This window comes from Manacus vitellinus, unplaced genomic scaffold, assembly GCF_001715985.3.
Source record: "Manacus vitellinus isolate BGI_N305 unplaced genomic scaffold, ASM171598v3 scaffold_5_pilon, whole genome shotgun sequence".
NCBI classification, from domain to species: Eukaryota; Metazoa; Chordata; class Aves; order Passeriformes; family Pipridae; genus Manacus; species Manacus vitellinus.
Genome location: NW_021940682.1, coordinates 19,875,930 through 19,894,702, shown reverse-complemented (window position 1 = coordinate 19,894,702; position 18,773 = coordinate 19,875,930). Strand labels below are relative to the sequence as shown.

The 18,773-nt window shown below is 36.9% G+C and overlaps 1 protein-coding gene across 5 annotated transcripts in view; it reads left to right on the top strand.

Moving 5' to 3' along the window:
• ANO4 (anoctamin 4) overlaps window positions 1-18,773 on the top strand; it is a 109,255-nt gene that overhangs the window by 35,005 nt on the left and 55,477 nt on the right. For 2 of the 5 annotated variants that reach the window (XM_029963605.1, XM_018080769.2), the window contains 4 exons: window positions 6,264-6,364; window positions 6,615-6,716; window positions 9,409-9,453; window positions 13,998-14,129. In XM_029963605.1, the coding sequence (XP_029819465.1) occupies window positions 6,264-6,364; window positions 6,615-6,716; window positions 9,409-9,453; window positions 13,998-14,129 (380 nt within the window). Of the gene's footprint in view, window positions 1-6,263; window positions 6,365-6,614; window positions 6,717-7,129; window positions 7,186-9,346; window positions 9,454-13,997; window positions 14,130-18,773 lie in introns of those variants that run through there. The other 3 variants (XM_029963604.1, XM_018080770.2, XM_018080771.2) reach the window with 3 other exon arrangements.

Genomic DNA, 18,773 nt, shown 5'->3' with positions numbered 1-18,773 from the left:
ATGGCCAGAGACTATCACAGTCAGTTCCTAAAAATTGACAATGGACACATGATTATGTGTCAAGTTTTCTTGAATACCTAGAATTTGTATTTTCTAAAAGCACATGTGCACCTCTCTAAATGCCTGACAGACATTCTCCATAACTCTAACAAACTACTACCAATATCCAAAAATACTAAGACCCCTGCTGAATAGTTACACAACATAAAGGACTGGGGTATTAAGTTCTGTATGGTCTTAATTTGATTATTTTTTTCCTCTTCACACACCTTACCCTATTCTGGCTTCTGGTAGAGCAGTTGTCTCTCCAGATATGACACTGTTACTGCAGAAGGGGGAAGTTCTTTCCAAAGAAAAGTAGGAGGTTGAGAATAGGTTTGATTACCATTATTCAATTTGCAATTCAAATTAAAATAATTAAATAAGTTTACCTTCTTTTAAATTGCAAATCGTGCTCAGACCGTGTAAGATTTCCCAAAAAAATTACATACAAAGCAACAAGAGATAAAGGCAAATCCATCTCAATATGTTGGCTTCAGCAAGCCACAGTTCCAGGTTGGCCATAAAAAGAAATCTCATGCAGAGATGGTGTTTGCATTTTACTTCTACTCAAGTAAACTACCCTGTTCTTGGAGTTGTCCGCCCACTCATATATTTTTGTCTACATGGAAGGACATTTGCAAGTGTTTCCCCTTGTTCTGTTTCAGAATTGTGATCCTGTAAAATACTGCCAGAAATTAAACACTGAAACAATGCCACCTGCTCTGAGTTGGATTAGATGACACATTGCCTGAATGCTGGCAATAAGCAGCCACCTGCCTTCTTTATTGACCCCACTGAAGCAGAACCTCTGGAAGTACTTTGCAAAGTAAAAATAAAGCTTTACTTCATCATCGTATTTTGTCGTGAGATTTCATGTAAAAATTATTTTAAAGTGTGATCATGTGGCTTAAATCCTTAAATCAAGTTATTCTGCATTTTACATGTCAGTGTCCTCAGATCAAAATTGTTTTTATCAATAGCTTTCTATTTTTTGGTTGGGGCTTTCTTTTTTTAGTCTTATTTTCATTCTTTCTGCTTTTGCCCTAAGGTTTTTTTTAAGTCAAAAGTTTCTTAAAATCCTAACTAAAATATGAACAGTGTATTCCCCTTTTTCACTAAACCTGTTTTCTGGTTGAAAGTACGTGTGTGAAAGATATTAGCACTGCTATTTATTAGATTCCTCAGAGGCACGAACGTGGAGGTAAACACTTGTGTGTATGTAACAAAACCAAACATATATTGACAGTACCTAAACAATTGCCCAGTGGTAGTCTATGCACTTGAAAAGTACTGGCAGCATATTCCTGCTGCTTTTCCTGTTCTGTGGAATTACCCTTGTGAATTTACAAGTACTTTGGTTTGACTGAGGAAGAACAGTATAATCAACTAAAATTTACTGGGTTTTTTTTTCCACTTAAAATACATCCACAAGGCAAATCAATCTGTGCTTTTAAGATATCAGAGTAGTTATCAAAAACAGTGGAACCTGTAGTAGTTATTATTTACTACTCTGCACTCAGACATCATACAAAGCTAGATTATAGAAAGAATTGTTACTAGAGGAAGTATGTTGATTTTCTCTCCTTTTCTGGCTTTTGCTGCAGTATGGTCTTTTCAGAAATTAGCTATGTTTACCAAAACATAGCTTTTCAGTCTGGCTTTTTAACTTTTTTCCCCTACTGCTATTCATACCTAAATTAATACCTGCCTATTAGCCTCAAGGCAAATAAACAATGGTACCATTCAACTGGAGGCACTATAATTTTACCCTTTTTCAAGGTTGTATCCTGTGAATCTGTTTTCTCACCTTTTTAACTTTTAGACTCAAGAAATGCTTGTATCAAGATGAGTACCTACAGCGGTTTTTGTCTTAAAATGACTAGACAATATTATTGAAGATTAACTAAAATTAGTTAGCAGGAGGAGAATGTTCAAAAGGGTATTTGACAAAAGGTACTTATTTCTAGCCTTGTTCCTGGAAGGCAGCCTGCAAATACAGCAAAATATGGGCTTTTCAAGAGACATTCAATGTCAGCATAACTTTGCTTCCATTCAAGCTAGCAATGGTAAGTTCAGAATGAGCAGAGTCAGGTCAATAACGAATATATATGTTTAACTTCTGCCATCAAAAAGCATTAGAATGCTTGCAGGACTATGTATGTGTTTAGTAGCCAGAAATTAAACAGCAGTTATCACCACTCTGTTCTTGCTTTAGAAAGAAAATGAGAACCTGAACTTTGCAAGTTTTCCTTAACCTGATGACTGTAACTCACCAAAGCTGGTGTTTCTGCTTTTGGAGTTATATAGATGGCCCCCCTTTAGTCTATTCCACTCCTTATATTTGTGATACTGGAGAAGAATATGGAGCTTCGTTTTTAAACATGTTTGTGTTTGATTGGTCTTCTTCGGGAAATAAAAATGTCTTTATAAACTTAATGGTAAAGCAGAAAAATAGTCTTGCCAGAAGGGCAAATCTATAATTGTGGTCTTATGGTATGGCCTGTATTCTACGACTGGCAGCAATGATATGGTACAAAAGTGGTTTGTCAGTGAAGCCAGAAAGTATATTGACTATCTGTAACCCAGATTCTGATCATCTGAACTCCACCATACAAACCCGCTTTGAAGATCAGGGTTCAATTAAACTAAATGCACATTGCTACAGTTTCTCAATGAGAATAACAATTAAATAAAGTTCTTCTAAGAAATAAGTTGTTTTTTAAAGAATGCAATCCTGGAAACTGGTAGTTTTAATCCAATATTTCTCTAGAGAAGAGAGCCATTCTTCCATATAAAATATTCTTTTCTCTAGCCAATTTCAGTCAGTGGGCTGCCCGGAGGCTGTGAAGTCTCTGCCTGTGGAGATGCTCAGTACTCAATGGGACAAGCCCCTGTCTGAGCAGGCTGATCTCAGGTGGCCCTTCTTTAACAAGAGACTAAATCCAGATAACCCCTAGAAGTCCCTTCCAGCCCAGATGAGTCTGTGGTTCTCTAGTTCTGGTAAGTCTCTTCTCACCTAGAGTTTGCACTGTTCTGAAGACCAGCAAGAATGTTATTACTGACAAGAAAAAAATCTATTTTGTTATGGGTATTCGTCCTCAATAAATCAATTTGATTTGATTGATCAGTTTGATCAAACCAATTTGTTTGATCATGGGTGGTCTGACTGTTATTGCTTGCTGATAACTCCATAGGCACTGGTGCCACAAGTCAATTCCAAACACTTATTCCATTTTTGTGTTTCCTAAGTGTTTTATCTCATTGTCTGTCCCCTTGATTCCTCTGTTTTTCTTTCTTCATCATCAAAATATCACTTTCTAGCAGATTGCTCATGTCAATAGTTGTCTTAGTTAAATTTCAAAAGGGAGTAATGTTACATTGATTTTTGTTTGCTTGTTCCCATAATGTGAAATTGAGTTTATATCTCCAAACCATTCAATGAACCAAACCTTAGGCTGATTACAGGTTCTTCTTACAGAAGAATGCTCCTCTCCTCTCAATGACAGAGTTATAAGCTGAAGGATACTGTGTCTAAATACTAATCTAACCAAGAAAGTTTAGGATATTTTATTCACTGAATTATTTTTGGAACTAAGATGATGTTCATGTTTGTTTTTTTTCCAGATATTTTGGTTAGCTATTTTCTCCTTAGATTAAGCAAGAGTGACAGTTCATTCCATTGGCCCTTCATCTGGATTTGTTATTCTCTTTCCAATCTTGTTTTTCTCAGCCTTGTTTAGTGCTGTTCTTTATGAACACAATATGAGCAAACCAAAGAGAAATGGATTTCCATATTAATAATTCAGTGTTGGGTTTTTTTTTCTCCTGAATATAACTGAACCTCCCAAATGTATTTTGGTTAGATCTTCTGTTGACAAAGCTGATAAAATAACTGCAACATATTGAGTAAAAAAATATTCTTTAAACATCTGTATTGTGATAACTATTTGGAAGTTTTTGTGTTTCTGTATAATAACATAACACATGAGAAATAAAATTTAGATGAAGATAGTGTTCGTTTGTGAAACAGCATCTTCATAAGGTATGTTTGGCTGCCATATCCAGTATGGCTTAAACTGCAATGTGCTGGAAAATGCCTATAAGCTTCCTGTTTAACAGCCATCACTAAGTCTATAGGCTGTTTCTAATTAATTTCTTCCATTTCTCAATCTTTATTGGTGTGTCAGGACTGTAGTTTTCTTCTGTATACTGGGCTTATTAGATGGTTCTTTTGGGTTTTGATGGATTGTGTTTTGTTTTGTTTTTAATCCAAGATGTTTATCACAAAATTACCAGTCCACTGTTGACTTAACCTGATCTTTGAGAGAGCAGTTTGCAGGAGATTTTTAGGGCAGAAAAATTTAGTTTTGGTTTTGTGGTATCTACTTGCTAAAGTCTTATGGGAAAATATAAGTTAATTTGTGAAATGTACCTATAAAGGAAAAACATCATTAGAGCCTGATTTAGAATCCATTAAAGTCAATGGAAAGAGTACAAGTGAATTCATTGTCTCTGAAGCAAGTCTCATGGGGGCATTTTGTTGCTGTTGTATCATTTTGTATTGAAATATTTTTCACAAATTCATCAGCAAAAGAACAGCAAGATTTTTTTCCACAGTTTTTAACACCAGAAAGTCACTTGTTTCTTTATCCGTTAAATCCATTTTTTTGTGCAGCCCGGTGAAACTTTGAGTACAGATATTTCTCTGTGTTCATTATGTTCCAATATTATATTTGTCTAAAAAATGTTACCTCTGTAGCGACTGAGTTGGGGGTTTTTTTCTTCCTTTTTTTTGATGTGCTAAAGAAAATCATACATATATAACTTAACTGTTGGAGCTTTCATTCCTATCATGTCACAAACTAGTAGTAATGTCTTAGCTACTCCAAGGACATGAATGTGCTATAGCAGTTTCAATAATTTCAGTATCTATCAAGATAATGGAGGAAGGGCATCAAAAATATAAATGTTAGCCTCCCGACCATATAGTTATAGTAGTTCCCAGATAAACAATACTAGATTTAAGAACTCTCAGTAAGTTGTGTTAACCAAAAATTAATGTGAGAAACATTGAACATAATACAATGCCTAAAAAACTAGGAAATCATCCTCAAAGCTAACCAACAATTTTCTTGCCTGGTTTTCTGTCTTCATACTTACTTTTTCTTGTACTAAGTACATCTTTACCCATTTCTTGGAATACCATCCATTTGGTTGTCTAAAACTGTATTGTATGTAATTTTATGAAAATTTCATTAATTTTCATTAGAATTTGAACATTTTATCTTCCAGTATTATCATGTGGCTCTCTGTGTTCTCACATCAGCTTCAGCCAGCCCTGATGTAGCTTTCTTGTAAAGCACTGTGTCTCCTCCTGAGTGCAAACAGAGCTAAATTTCTTCTCTTCTCCTCTTTGCTGCATATTCACTGATCTTTGCCATGCAGTTTTCTGTTAGGTAACAGCCATTCTGATGTGCACACCCTACATACAGTTCTCTTCATGCTGTGTACAATCCATAGTAAAGAAGATGGTAACATTGGGAAGAGATCTTGCTGGCATAGTCATGGCCCTTGACCTCTCTGGGCAACAAATCTGGACAATATTTTATGCTTTACATAGCATCAATTTTTGTTTTCTCCCACTGGCTTTAGTTCTAACACTCAGAATTCATGTGCCTCAGAGAGAAGTAGGAGGAAGAGATGCTGAAAACCATGGCTCGGTAGCTTGGACTTCATTATTTGTCCACGTGAGGCAACAGAAATAAAACCACACTGTCATACAAACTTGTCTTGGTTGCTAGATGTACCTCCACACATCTGCACTTCTGTGTGAACACATAAAACCATATCAGTTGAAAGCATCAATCTTGACCTGCCATTCAGCTTTTAACTGAAATTCAGGACCAAGCTTTCTGACCCAGATTTACCTGCCAACCTTCCTTCCACTCAGCACTTGACTAACCCATAGATGCACGTCAGTCTCTCCTCTATGTCCTCTTTTCCATGTGAAGGAAACACACATGCAGGCCAGAAGGGAGTCACAGCATGGGTTTCAGGAAAGCAAAAGTAAAATGAGTGGACAAAATACTGATAGAACTACACATTTGAGGCAGAATTGGGAGCTGGGAAGGGTGACACAAGATATTGACATCTGACCACAGCTTATTCCTATTTTACTTGAAAAAGTAAGCCCTGGTGGCTGTTTTGTTTTTCTCTTGCAGTCATCTCTAACAAACAGTGACATCATCTTTGTGAAACTGCATGCCCCTTGGGAGGTCCTGGGCAAATATGCTGAATTGATGAATGTAAGAATGCCTTTCAGGTAGGTGTAGTTGTGTCTTGTCTCAACTTCCAAAGTCACACTGTACTGTAAAGCTAATATGATAATACCAAAATGCACATGGACAAGCTCTTCTTTAAGATACCACACATCTTTAGAAAATATAAATGGAGTACCTTAGATACCGTGTTCATTGCTGTTTCTTGTTAAAGCCTGCAATTTCAGTATAATGGTTTGAGATTAAGATGGGCTGTAGCAGTGAAGCTGTTTTCATGGGGTATTCTATTCTTAGGCCCTTTAACCCCTTCAATGCTGGAGCCCCCTGCATACTTGTGCGCTGCTGTTTTTTAAATGGACATTTCATTGAAATCAATGGGAGGTCAAGAAGATCCAGGTACGTAAGGCAGCACAGAGAGTGCATGTCTGTTGAACGTATCTGGTATGCACTCATAAAATGCTTGTATAGTAATTATGTAATTAGTATCCCATAAATAAGTATAAATAAGTAACCCATCCAATAGGAGAACAATTCAGACTCTAAATGCTTTTTTCTGTGGAGAAAATAGAGTATGTATACTGACAACCAAATTAATTCCACATTGAGATTCAGAATATTTTTCTTATTAATTTAATTTTATTTGCATGTTGGGGTAAAATTTTCTATGTAAAACATTGCTTTCATTCTGCTGGTTATCCGAACTGTTAAAGTAGCCTAAAGACTTCCACTGGAACTGACCAAAACCCATGAACTAAGAGGCATTGATTCTTCTTTCGATTAGCAGGGTTTATAGATGTAAAGCTCCATTGATTTTAATGGAATTACTCCTGAGGAAGAAAAGGATCAGACCCAGAATATGAAACTAGTAAGCTGGTGCCCTTTGTAGGAGTCTTTCTGGTTTTTTCTTACCTAAGGATGAAAAACACCTCTGGTATGAGACAACTTGTAGCAGTACAGAACTTGCAAGGAAAAATGGATATGTACAAATGACAAAATTGTAGGCTTATTTTGTATTTATTTTGGTTTTCATTTTCACAGTAAATCTTCAGCTGCTCTTTCTTGTTCTTTTAGTGCTAAAGAGAAAATTCTAAAACCATTCATCACAAATCATTGCAAGATATTAATATTCTTTTTTAAAGGTATTCTAGCCATAGAAACAACAGGCTAGGCCAAAAGTGTGTCTCCTTTGACTTCTGTGGCATTCACTGAGGTGGACCTGTCCCAGTAGCAGGGTAAGGTCTCATGATTCACAAATACACCAGGAACTTCAATTTTAGTCATTGAGCAGCTTATTCTTTCCTAATCACTCAGCAGATAGCAAAGCAGGTGCCATACAGATGATACAGAAAGTTTTGAAAATACTAAAGGTTTCTTTAATTGCTTCAGGATCACAGCTTCATTCTTTCTACAACCACAATGAGAGTATTGTTAAGAGGAAATTGTGGTGATTCTCTAATGTCTGGTGGGCAGGCTCTTCAATTTTATTTTAAAAGCAACACTACTGTTTACCATTTAAAAACAAGGACCAGAATTTTACAAAGTGCCCACAAGTCTAGACTGCCTGTATCCAGATGCCTTTGTGTAACCCTCATTTTAAGGGCTGCTGATTGCATATCACTCACGATATTTCAGGCTGGAATCCTGCAAGGTCCATGCATCAGTGATTGAAACCAATGCTGTTTCAAAGCATGGTTGCCAAAAGAGTGGATACCTCTGAATATTTGAAGCAAACTCAAGAAGTAGATAGCATCTTCAGTAACACTTAGCTTTGACCCTTCTCTGCTCCTATTGAATAGAGCAAGATAAATAACGCTATCAAAAGAAGGCTGGCCAACATGAAATAATTTTGAAAATGTCACTTCACCAACACAGTATGGACTCTGTCAACAAAAATAATGCCAAAAATTCTGAAAATTAACCTGGAATACTAACAAAATTTTTCCCCACAGTTTATAAAGCATCACTGCTCTCTTATTTTAGAGGGCTTGCTTCCAAAGTACTAACACCATTACTATGCTACATTCAGAATATGTGTGGTACACACATATGTGGTTACACAATGGAGCCTCTCAGAATACACAGAAACCACCTTGATTTAGCAATGACCTTCTATGATGACAAAGTCAGCCCCTGGAGGAGGTAACCAAAAGTTCAGGCAGGCATCCAAATCTTCCAGTAAGGAATGTCAGTCCAAATTCACACTTAAGAGCCCTCAGATTTTCTCTTATGAAGATGTGATCTCTGTGCTGAAGGCAATGGCTCAAATCCTGACAGCTGTGGTGTTATAGACATCTATGAGCAGGAGAGTGGGATGGGAGGTGGACTCCCTGTCCTGGATCTACACATCATGGTTAGGGGGCCACTCTGCACTGCAAGGCTGGTCAGGAAGCTCACTGAGAGCGGATTCAGCATGAGTCTGCTCGCATACCCCTGTCTGCTCACTTGTTCATCACATGCTACTGATTGCACTCACATTACATGTCTTGCTGATTTCACTGACAACAGAAATCAGCTGTGCCTGTATGAGTAGCAGAGGGAGTGGCTGCACACTTGGCAGGGTGCTGAGCACATCCATATTTGCTTGTGTAGCCTATATTCTGTTTCAGGGGATATTACCCCAACAGCAATCACTGATCTTGCTCGGTACCGCATGTGTTATGGCACATTGCAACATAAGGTACAGCTTTCCTGGCTTTCCTACATGATTTCCCTTTGTGTTTCACCAAATACAGCTTTAATAATTCACTAGTAGCTGTCAGATAATTTATCCATATTTGTGTCAGTCCTATAGAATTCCTTCAACACCTTATGGACTTCTCCAAATAGAAACGTCTTTGGGTCCCCATCTTTCACACATGACAAATAGCAGAAAAGGAGGAGACAAAGGGAAAATTATGAACTTCTGGCAATTCAAATGCCACCAGAGTCTGTGTGGCTTCCTGTGACAGTTCTGTTAATCTCTCTTTTAGTCTCTTCCTCCACCTCTTACAGGCTTCTGTCTTCAATCTCCTTTCCTTCCTTGCTAGTTCATACTGTAACTGACGATGGGTTTTCTTCTCGACTGGCTTCATTTTTGCTGTTCTTCCAGGAGAAAAATCTATTACCTGCACCGCCGATACAAGTTCATGAATAGGTGAGTACAATTCTTATGCCAGTCCAGTTTATGTTCATTTAGACCCAAATAAAGTCAAGCTGGAAGGAAAAGTTTATTAGCTGTGTTTGTAGGAAGGGTGAAGGGAGTGATTACACCTAGGACATCTGCAAAAAAATAATAAAGAATTTGCATTTTTAAGGCATCTGCAATGTAAAAGAGGCAATTCATTTTATCAGTGATGCCTTCTTTAGGAATAAGGAAATATTTTATAGTTGATGGACTTATAAAGAAGAGTAAGTATGTTAGTGCAAACACTGTATCTCTTTCTTTTCATGCAGCTCATTAGGGAGTTTCTTGGGGTTAGAGTACCACAGTTACAGCTTTTTGTTCATTTCCATACACCTTGCTTATTCGTAATAGTGATGGCATTATTTATTTATTGCTATCTCTGTGGGGATGCTTAGTACTTTATTGGTAGATAGGAAGGCAATGAACCAAGTTCATCTCTGGTGTAACATTATTGAGCTTGAGAGATGAGTATTTTCCAAAAATCTTTGAAGTGCTTTCACTCAATTATTAAATATCTTTAAATTTGTGTTTGATGCCTGGTTTATGTCTGACTTAATGCACTGAAACACTTTCAATGCTGCAGTTTGCATTTCCTTTTTGATACCTTGAACAAAATTAAATGAAAATATCTCCAAAATGCCTGAAAATCATACAGGCTTGGCAAAGACCAGATCATACGTTGGCATTTAATGCCCCAGTGCTGGTGATGCGGTTTTACAAAAGGGTCTAGTGCCTGATTTACTGTGTCAAGCTGAGGTCAGTGGAAATATTCCCAAGAACCTCTTAGAGAGAAGAATTAATTTGAAAAATCTGCATTTTGGAGTACAGAGCTGTATCACTTTGCAGATAATGTCATTATATTCACATCCATGGGAAAACAAATCATATATTATCACTGTGTGCTGTATGAACATATTAAAAAGTATTTTGTATATTAAATTATGTCGCAGTGCGATGGTGACTTTACAGTACCAGCACTGATCTCACATTACAGTATTTGCTTCTTTATATTAGTAAGTACCAAATGAGCACTCTGTGGAGTTAAGACATTTTACCTCTTGGTACAAGGTAATAGGTATATGCAATTCTTCTGAAATTTGTTGATACTCCCCCTCTTTCCATTCCCACCTTACAATAAATAGTATAGTGGCTGTTAACTTTGACATTTGTCTTAATTTTAATAAGGATATGGCTGCTTTGATTAAAGCAATGTCTCATCCAAGATAAAAATACCTGATGAGAGAAGGTCAAGAAGGAGTAGGTGAAGACTCTAACAGATGTGGTGTAGGAGGTTTTGCTTCATGTTCATTTTCTATTTCAATTTCTCAATGGGAAGAGGTATTATCTTTTACTAGTATTTAGTTCCTTAATTATGAGAACACTTGGGCTCAGATCTATAAATAGCTACTTGAGGTAGAAAAGCTATAAGTGAGTAGCTCCAGTGGGAAAAAAGAAAACAGTGAGCTTTATTTTCACTTATGTGAAACTTAGATACACAGCTTCAATAAAAGTATCTATTTCCTATACTCCTAATTCAGTGTAGATTACAAGTACTTGAAGCTTTTATCCATTTTTTGAGCTAAGACAAACATTATATTGTCACTTGGGCAAATGTATTTTAGAGAGGGCCTGTCACAAGACAAAACCCAGAGCAGGTCTCTTGCAACTTGCCAACATGACTTGGATTTTCTCTTTGAAAAATTCTAGTGATCTCAAAACTTCAGATAACAAGATTCCCCTTACGTATTTTAAAGGAAAGGAGAGGTATCAGGTGCCTATCCAGCACCTGCATGGTGTTTAAAATCAAACCAATACAATATCTAGCACTAGAATATGCATAAGGTTCTGTGGAAGCTGACCCACAGATAAAAATCAGTCTCAATTAAAAACTTTTTTTTTTATTTTCCTAACCTTCTCTTTCCTTTGAAAAATGATTTTATGCCTACCCCACTTCATAGTGAGAAAACAGTTTAGTTAAAAGTATTTGAGAAACGCTTTGTGTTAGTTAAACACAATATGTATTCAGAAAGAGGATACTAACTAAAGACTAGACTTGGGGAGCACGGGCAGGATTGAAGTGGAAGAGGTTCTCTATTTGAAACACTGTTTTAAGTGGCTAATGCTTCATCACTCCATACACCCTATTGTTCCTGTGTAGGTCACACTTTCCAAACCGTTTCCCTATTCAGCTGTATGTAAGCTTCTCTATAAGGGAAAATGAGACATGGATAAGCCTTGAAGAAGTAATAAAAAATAGTAGATTTTTAACACTGAGCATCTGTGTTAGCACCAACACCACTCTTTCAGCTGTTTCCTTTTGAAAGATGTTCCTGTAGAATACAGAGCCAGCACTGTTGATTGGTGGCCCTGTTGGAATGAGCTGCAGACAATTTAAAAATTTTGTCATTTTTCTTTTTCAAGGAGATAACTGGGGGGGGTGGGGGGAGGGGTGTTTTCCCCACTGTACTGCATGTTCTGTGCCTTGTAGAAAGGTTTTGCAGCATTTTCAGACCCCTGTTGCCAGCAGGTTCACTGAGCATGCCGAATAATCTGAGTCTTGGGAATGACAAACCACTAAAATTCTGGGTATACTCAGTGAGAAGCCAACAGGAATAATGCATTGCTCTTAAGTGGGGAAAGCACTCAGTCCCTTTGTGAGTGCTTGTGTGGTGTGATAAACCTGCAGTATCTCAAATGTACACATTGACTTGCAGGATGAATGGGAAAGGATTGCAGATTCACAAGGGTGTTAATAGCTTAGAGAATTCAGATTATTTTAGTTAGTAAGAATGGAACAGGATATTCAGAAAAACCTTCTTCCTGATTCGCTTCCCTTTTCCATACCCAGACACACTAAGCCTGTTGAATATATAGTAGCACAGAGCTGGTGGCATTTACAGAGGAAAAACTGGAGGCCAAAAAACAGGGATTTCCCCCGCAGAGAACTTTCCCTTGGCACTCCTATCAGTGGCTACACAGACCAGCTCAAAGATGTCAGGCTGGATGCTGCAACTGAAGAGTTACAACGGATTGGGCCCCTTATAGGCCTGGGATCTGACATCTCACCTGTACAGACACTTGCAAACTACCTCCTCCTGTGCTCCAAACTGCTGGGTCAGTGCAAACACTGCCTATGAAGAGTTTATGATTAATTTAGTGTAAATCTTATGTTATGTTTACACGTATATTCCTGTTTGTCCAAACAGTCCTGATGATAAATTTGCATACACGCAACACATTTCCCTCCATCATGCTATTCCCAGATTGAAAGTACACAAATGAGTCTAAAACAGGTAGAGCTGATTTGGTTACAATTTTTAAGTGTGTCCATGTTTAAAAACAAGCATTAGCTTTCTCATCCAAGGTAAAAATACCTGATAAGAGAAGGTAGAATATTTCAGGAAATATTATATGTATTTTAAATTAAAGTATGTAATACTTTCATGTCACTTTCTCACACACCCTCCCTCAAACTGACTGTGCAGAGCTCTCAGCATTTCCTGGTCATAGAATTATTGTACTGGCTTCTGTCAAAAACAAACAAACCACATTTCCAGTTCTTGTGCTTCATCCAGAACTGAACTTTAAGTTCAAAAGAAGTCAATTCTTGCCCTTTAGGCCAATTCTGAAAAGAGTCATCCAGTTACTGAAGTACCTGCATAGCCCATAATCTGGAGTCTGTGATTTTTGCAGCCTGGGATCACTAGGACTTGAAGTTTTTAGGGATTTCTGAGAGAGTAGGGCTCATTGTGCCAGATGTATCATCTTTCTTAAGCATTTTTCATTACAGGATCTTAGTATGGATTTGAATTTTATTTAGATTGTCTTCTCCAATCAGGCCTGATTCTTCCCTTCATTTCACTGCGTATCTTTGCATGACTGCACTTGTAGTTAAATCTGCCCTTTCTCCAGCTTGATCATAGCGTGCTTTCACCTTCCAAATATAAGAATCTGCATAGCAGTCACCTGCTAACCTGTACACTGAGTATGCTGGTTTCATGGAGGTTGTAGAATTGCAAGAAACTGCAATTGAACCAAATGAACAAAGTAGCCTATTTTTTAATAGCATCAGTTGCAAGGTAAGAATCTGTACAGAGAGCAGTAAAGGGGTGTAACTTGCTGGGATTTAGCTGTCAAAGATCTCTGTCACAGTATCCAGTGTTCTAATGTTTAGATGTCCAAAATCTACTGTGTCAATTAAACCTGAACTTTAAGCTATCTGAAAAGCTGAGAAATAAAGGTTTAGAGACATGCCAGGTGCTTACTGGACTTAATAAGATTATAACAGCAAGTACCATCAGCAGTGCTGAGACAAAATAAGATGCTCCACTGCTGAAAGCTGATTATTAATAGTTAAGTTCAGCGTGTATAATTTGGTCTACCTCAAAAAAAGTCAAAAGACATTGCATCTTTTCTAGTTGTAAATATTAAGTGGCCTGGTTTGACAACTTGTGCTCAGTAATGTAGTGACAAAAACCATTATTTCAAATGCTCACACTTTTCATGTGCTGCAGGATCGAGAAACAAATAAGCAGGTTCCGAGGATGGTTGCCCAGAAAGCCAATGAAACTGGACAAGGAAACACTGCCAGATCTGGAGGAGAATGACTGCTATACTGCTCCATTCAGCCAACAAAGAATTCATCAGTGAGTATTTTATTACAATGGCAAGATGAAAACTTTTCATTCTGGATACATCTTTGAAAAAATCAATTTCTTAGTTCATGTCTTAAAGACTAGTGCCTTCGTATTAGTTCTTTGTCACAAAAAGGGAGAGATAGAGATTCTGCATTTCTCTTGATTAAAGGTCCAGCTCAAAGCTAAAGGAAATACATTGGAAAGTTCCTTTTAATTCACTGGAATTTCAAATACATTCCTAAAGTAGTCAAACAGCTATTTTCTCTCAGGTCAGAATTGCAGTTGTTCTTTTTAACTTGAAGATGTGATTAAAACTTCTTTTCTCAGCATTTCTATATCTTTAGCATAATCAAAATTAGTCCTTCTAGCACTGATGGTTGAAATACTGATAAGGCATTTCATTCCTAGTTATGACTGTAGAAAAAACAGAACTCCAAAGAAAACAGACAATGTCGGGGTTTTTTGTGTTTCACTTTCACTTTTATGGAAGTAAAACAGCTTGCAAAATGCCAGTGTTTAGACCTACCAATATAAACCGATAAGTCTGATCAGACACTTTTCCAAGCATACCAATGGCACCAGTGTTGCACCAATGTCATTGACAAATCATTTGACTATAAGAAGCCTTTATTCACTTGCAAAATGCAGAACAGAAAAAGCCCCACATGACTTTCAGTGCTCGTGTTGCATTTAAGGGGTGTCAAATTTTGGATGTCTTATGGGTAGTTATAGTGTTTGTGATATGGGAAAGAATTGTTACCTGAGAGCAAAACCACAAAGAATAGGCAGCACTGACAAGGATACTAACAGAATGAATTACAGGTAGCTCAAAGCCAAAATTCTGAAATAGATGTTTTTATTCAGGGAGAAGCCAAGTTCATAGTGCTCTAAAATGCCTCACTTTGAATGAATAATCTTTCAGGGATTGGATGTATTAGCTGCAATAAGAATGAATAACATAAACCTCTACCACAAGTAGTGTCTTTCCAACAGCAGAAAAACAAGAACAGGTGCAAAACTCCAGGGAAATTTCAGTAGAAGCCTGTTTGATAATTGAGCAAAAAGATGGGTCAGTTGTTGTGCCCTGCAAGATGAAGAGTAGGTGCAAGTTAGTTTGAGAGTAGACCAGTGATAAAAAATTAATAAATTGGGATATTATTAATATTTTTATTAACAGTAATATTAACTGCTAACTTTCTGTAAAATTACTGCATATAAGAAAGGGGTTGGGTATTTTTTCATAGCTGAAAGGAAAATTGACATATATGAACCAGAATATTTTTTTCATTCTTCTGCCTGGCTCATGTTTGTGTTCATAAACTGGCATGAGGGATTTATTAAGTACTGTGTTAGTTTCATTAACACTCCTGCTGTTGCTTGGCACTTCTTTTACATAATTTGCAGACTTGGAAGCTTTGCTCCCCAGCAGGCCCAACATTTTCTGTTTTATTTTCTGCGTGTAGTCTTCCTTTCCTTTTTTGTGGGGACTGATAAAATATTGGCTGAGCTGTCCTCCTTCTCCCAAAAGATTCCTGCTCTGACAGCAATTGTGTTCCTATCATGCTCCAGCCTGTTGGCTGCCTCTGTCTTGTTTTGGTTCACTAGAATTTTGAAATACAGTGACTTGTTCAATATTTGTCTAGTGAGCTGCATGCAAATGTTTTAATTTTCAATCCAGAGAACCACAATAATGTTTTAGGAATGTGAAGATAAATAATTACTGAAATTCTTGAGATGTTGAAATTAAGAATTGCCATCTACAGTAATGTTATGATAATTTAGCTTGCATTTTGTCAGTGGTAAGAAAAGTTCACACATTTTCATATTTGGGGTAGTTAAGGCTTTGTTGCAGTGTTCTTGCCATATCATATTGCCATTACAATGCAGTTATAATGGAGGCTACATAATTGTCACAGGCAGTTACTTATGGAGTTGGGTCAAGAATTCCTTATTTCTTCCATTCTTCATAGCTTCAGATGTTTTTCACATCATCAAAGAACAGGCAGTTTATCTTTTGTGATGTAGCCACAGCTTTTGCATGTAGGTCTCCAGTCTGATACAGATGATGTTTATTACATGGTCTGAGTACAGTCTTCATTTGTGATAGCTGCTTTTAAAAGCATGGAAAGACAGATGACTGACAATACTTACAATTCAGTGTCTAGGGAGGAAAATAGTTAAGAGTAAACCCAACAATGGTTGATCAGTCCTTTTTTCAATAGGAACTAATATTTTTTAAGTACTGATGTGTAAGGAGCACGGGCAATTTTAGTAGGTCTTGATATTGATCGTCTTTTTTTTCTTGCATTTTTCTTTCTCATTCAGATGGAAAAAGGCCCAATGTGGAGAAAGGCTGGTTGTCTGAAAAAAATTGTTTGTTTTAAGAGCTAGCTGTCTGTCCTCCCTCCAAAACAGACAAAGAAGAAAATAAAAGAATTACATTTGTGAGATGTGCCTAAATATGTTTTGCAGCATGGCTTCAGGTTTTCTTTCACAGCGATTATGGCATGACTTAGAGGGTATATCCCAAAACTGTCAGTACAATAGAAGACCAAAATTCATCTTGTTTCTTAAGTAATAGGAAATCTCTTTTTGGAGGAAGGAAGTTCTACACGACTTTGCTTTTTTTTTTTTTTTTAATTGTGTGGAATACAAAATGCTAATTTTTGGGGTAGACTTCTAAGTAGTGTCTCTTTTCTGCAGCCACAACTTGGAAAAGATTTTATTCCGAAAATTATCAGTTACAAGAATGCACAATATGTGAAAAATGTTTTCCCTCAGACATGATTAGATGTTTTTCTACTACATCTTAGTTATTTTATGTAGTGAGCTGCTAGTCAGTTGGGAATAGTAACGGTAGCAATTAGCTGCAAATTCTTAGGTAGCTGTATGTTAGCTAGGAAAATACTTTTAATTGCTGTTTAAAGATTTCTTTTAAAGGCAATAAACTCTCTGGTTAAGTATTATTTTAATATATAATTCAATAAACCACTTAAAATAAATATTTATTACTTAATGAAAATCAGATTAAAAATTTACACAATTAGGAGGACTAATATAGTACCTGGATTAATTAAACAAAAATGGCCCTGTTTACCAGAGGTTAATGGAGTGACTCTCATTTGTACTATGTCCTCTTGTGGTACGAGGGCCTTGTTCTGTATCTTTTTCACATTTCCAAGATATGTGTCTCTCAGGGTGGAGTTACTTTTTAAGCTTTCTCTGATTTTCAAACTGATCGTAAAAAATCCCATCTCTACCAAGATGATCTATGCCCATATTCCCCTGAGCTGCCTCACCCCAAAATCATGGATGGATCAGGGGGCTGCTGCAATTAGAGACAAGGCACAGGACTGCATGGACACTTACTTATTTTGAACCAAGGTGGTCATTCTTGTTTTTAAATACATCTACAGTTTAAAAACTATATGTTGATAAATGGCTTTTTATACATGGGGAATCACAGTTCTGTAAATCCTGCTCTTAAACAAATCTTTGTGCTGCCAAGCATTGCCCTGCAATGGGTTTTTTAAATTCTCTCTAATTCTGGAAGTTTTAATTGCCTGACAAATGAAATGAAACAGGGCATCCCTGAAAAACACATTAAATTCATTCTCTCTCAGGTGAATATTTCTGAATGAACCAATTTAAATTAAGAAGTCATCTGGGGAAGACTGGTCTGGGGGAATGGGCAGAGGAAGATGGAGGAGAGATTCAGCACTTTCATGACTCTCTATTTTACTTTGGCACTTTTGAGGCTGTGATGTGCCAAATTGGAAACAGAGAGAGCCACTCTATCTGAAGACATTCTTCATCCTAAAGTGATCCTGTTTTAGGCATATGATATGAAAAATCCCTGATAACCATTAATAAACATTTCCTTTTAGATAAACAAAAAAAAATTAAGTTAAAAGTTTAAGTTAAAAGTCAAGCAAAATGAAAATAAAAAGCAAGTGTTCGTAATATACCCATTTTCATACAAATAAATTATAGAAATGTGTGGTAATATTCTCACTGGAATACTACAGGTTTATCTTGTTGCTGCTACTACAGCTGATGATTTATTCTCTGTGATGTTAAATGAGCTAAAAACCTGCTCCTGCCTCAGCCAACAACAGGTAGCTGGCTTCAGTTATTTACCTGGGAGTACACAGAGTTGGGCATTTTTCCTGTGCTAAAGAATACACCACTTATATAATGATTACTACTTTGGACAACATTTGTGCTCTTAGTTTGTACTTCCTCCAGCAGTAGGCATTTTCTTGGAACACCCTCTTAGGTACAGTGAGTGTCTGACATCAAATGTTTCAGTGTCTGTGGATCCCATAGAGCAAAGATGCACATTGGCAAGTCCATGAATACATCCTCACTTTGTGGCTTTGTAGCTTTGTAAACAGACCACGACTGGTCAGTTTTTGGCTTGTGTATCTTACCAGTACAGCAGAAAGTAGCCTTTTCCTGACTTTTGCTTCCCCAAAATAGTTTGAAAAGTAAACCCATTTTTTTTCAAATGGGTTTTCAAATATTCAAGAGCTAAATTTGCCATTAAGGAGTTTGTACAACCTGCAAAATTACCAAAGAGAATGTATGAACAGGAATTCACCTGTAATTTGTTCTTGATTGAATTTACACTCATTTGAGGCCTTTCTTTAG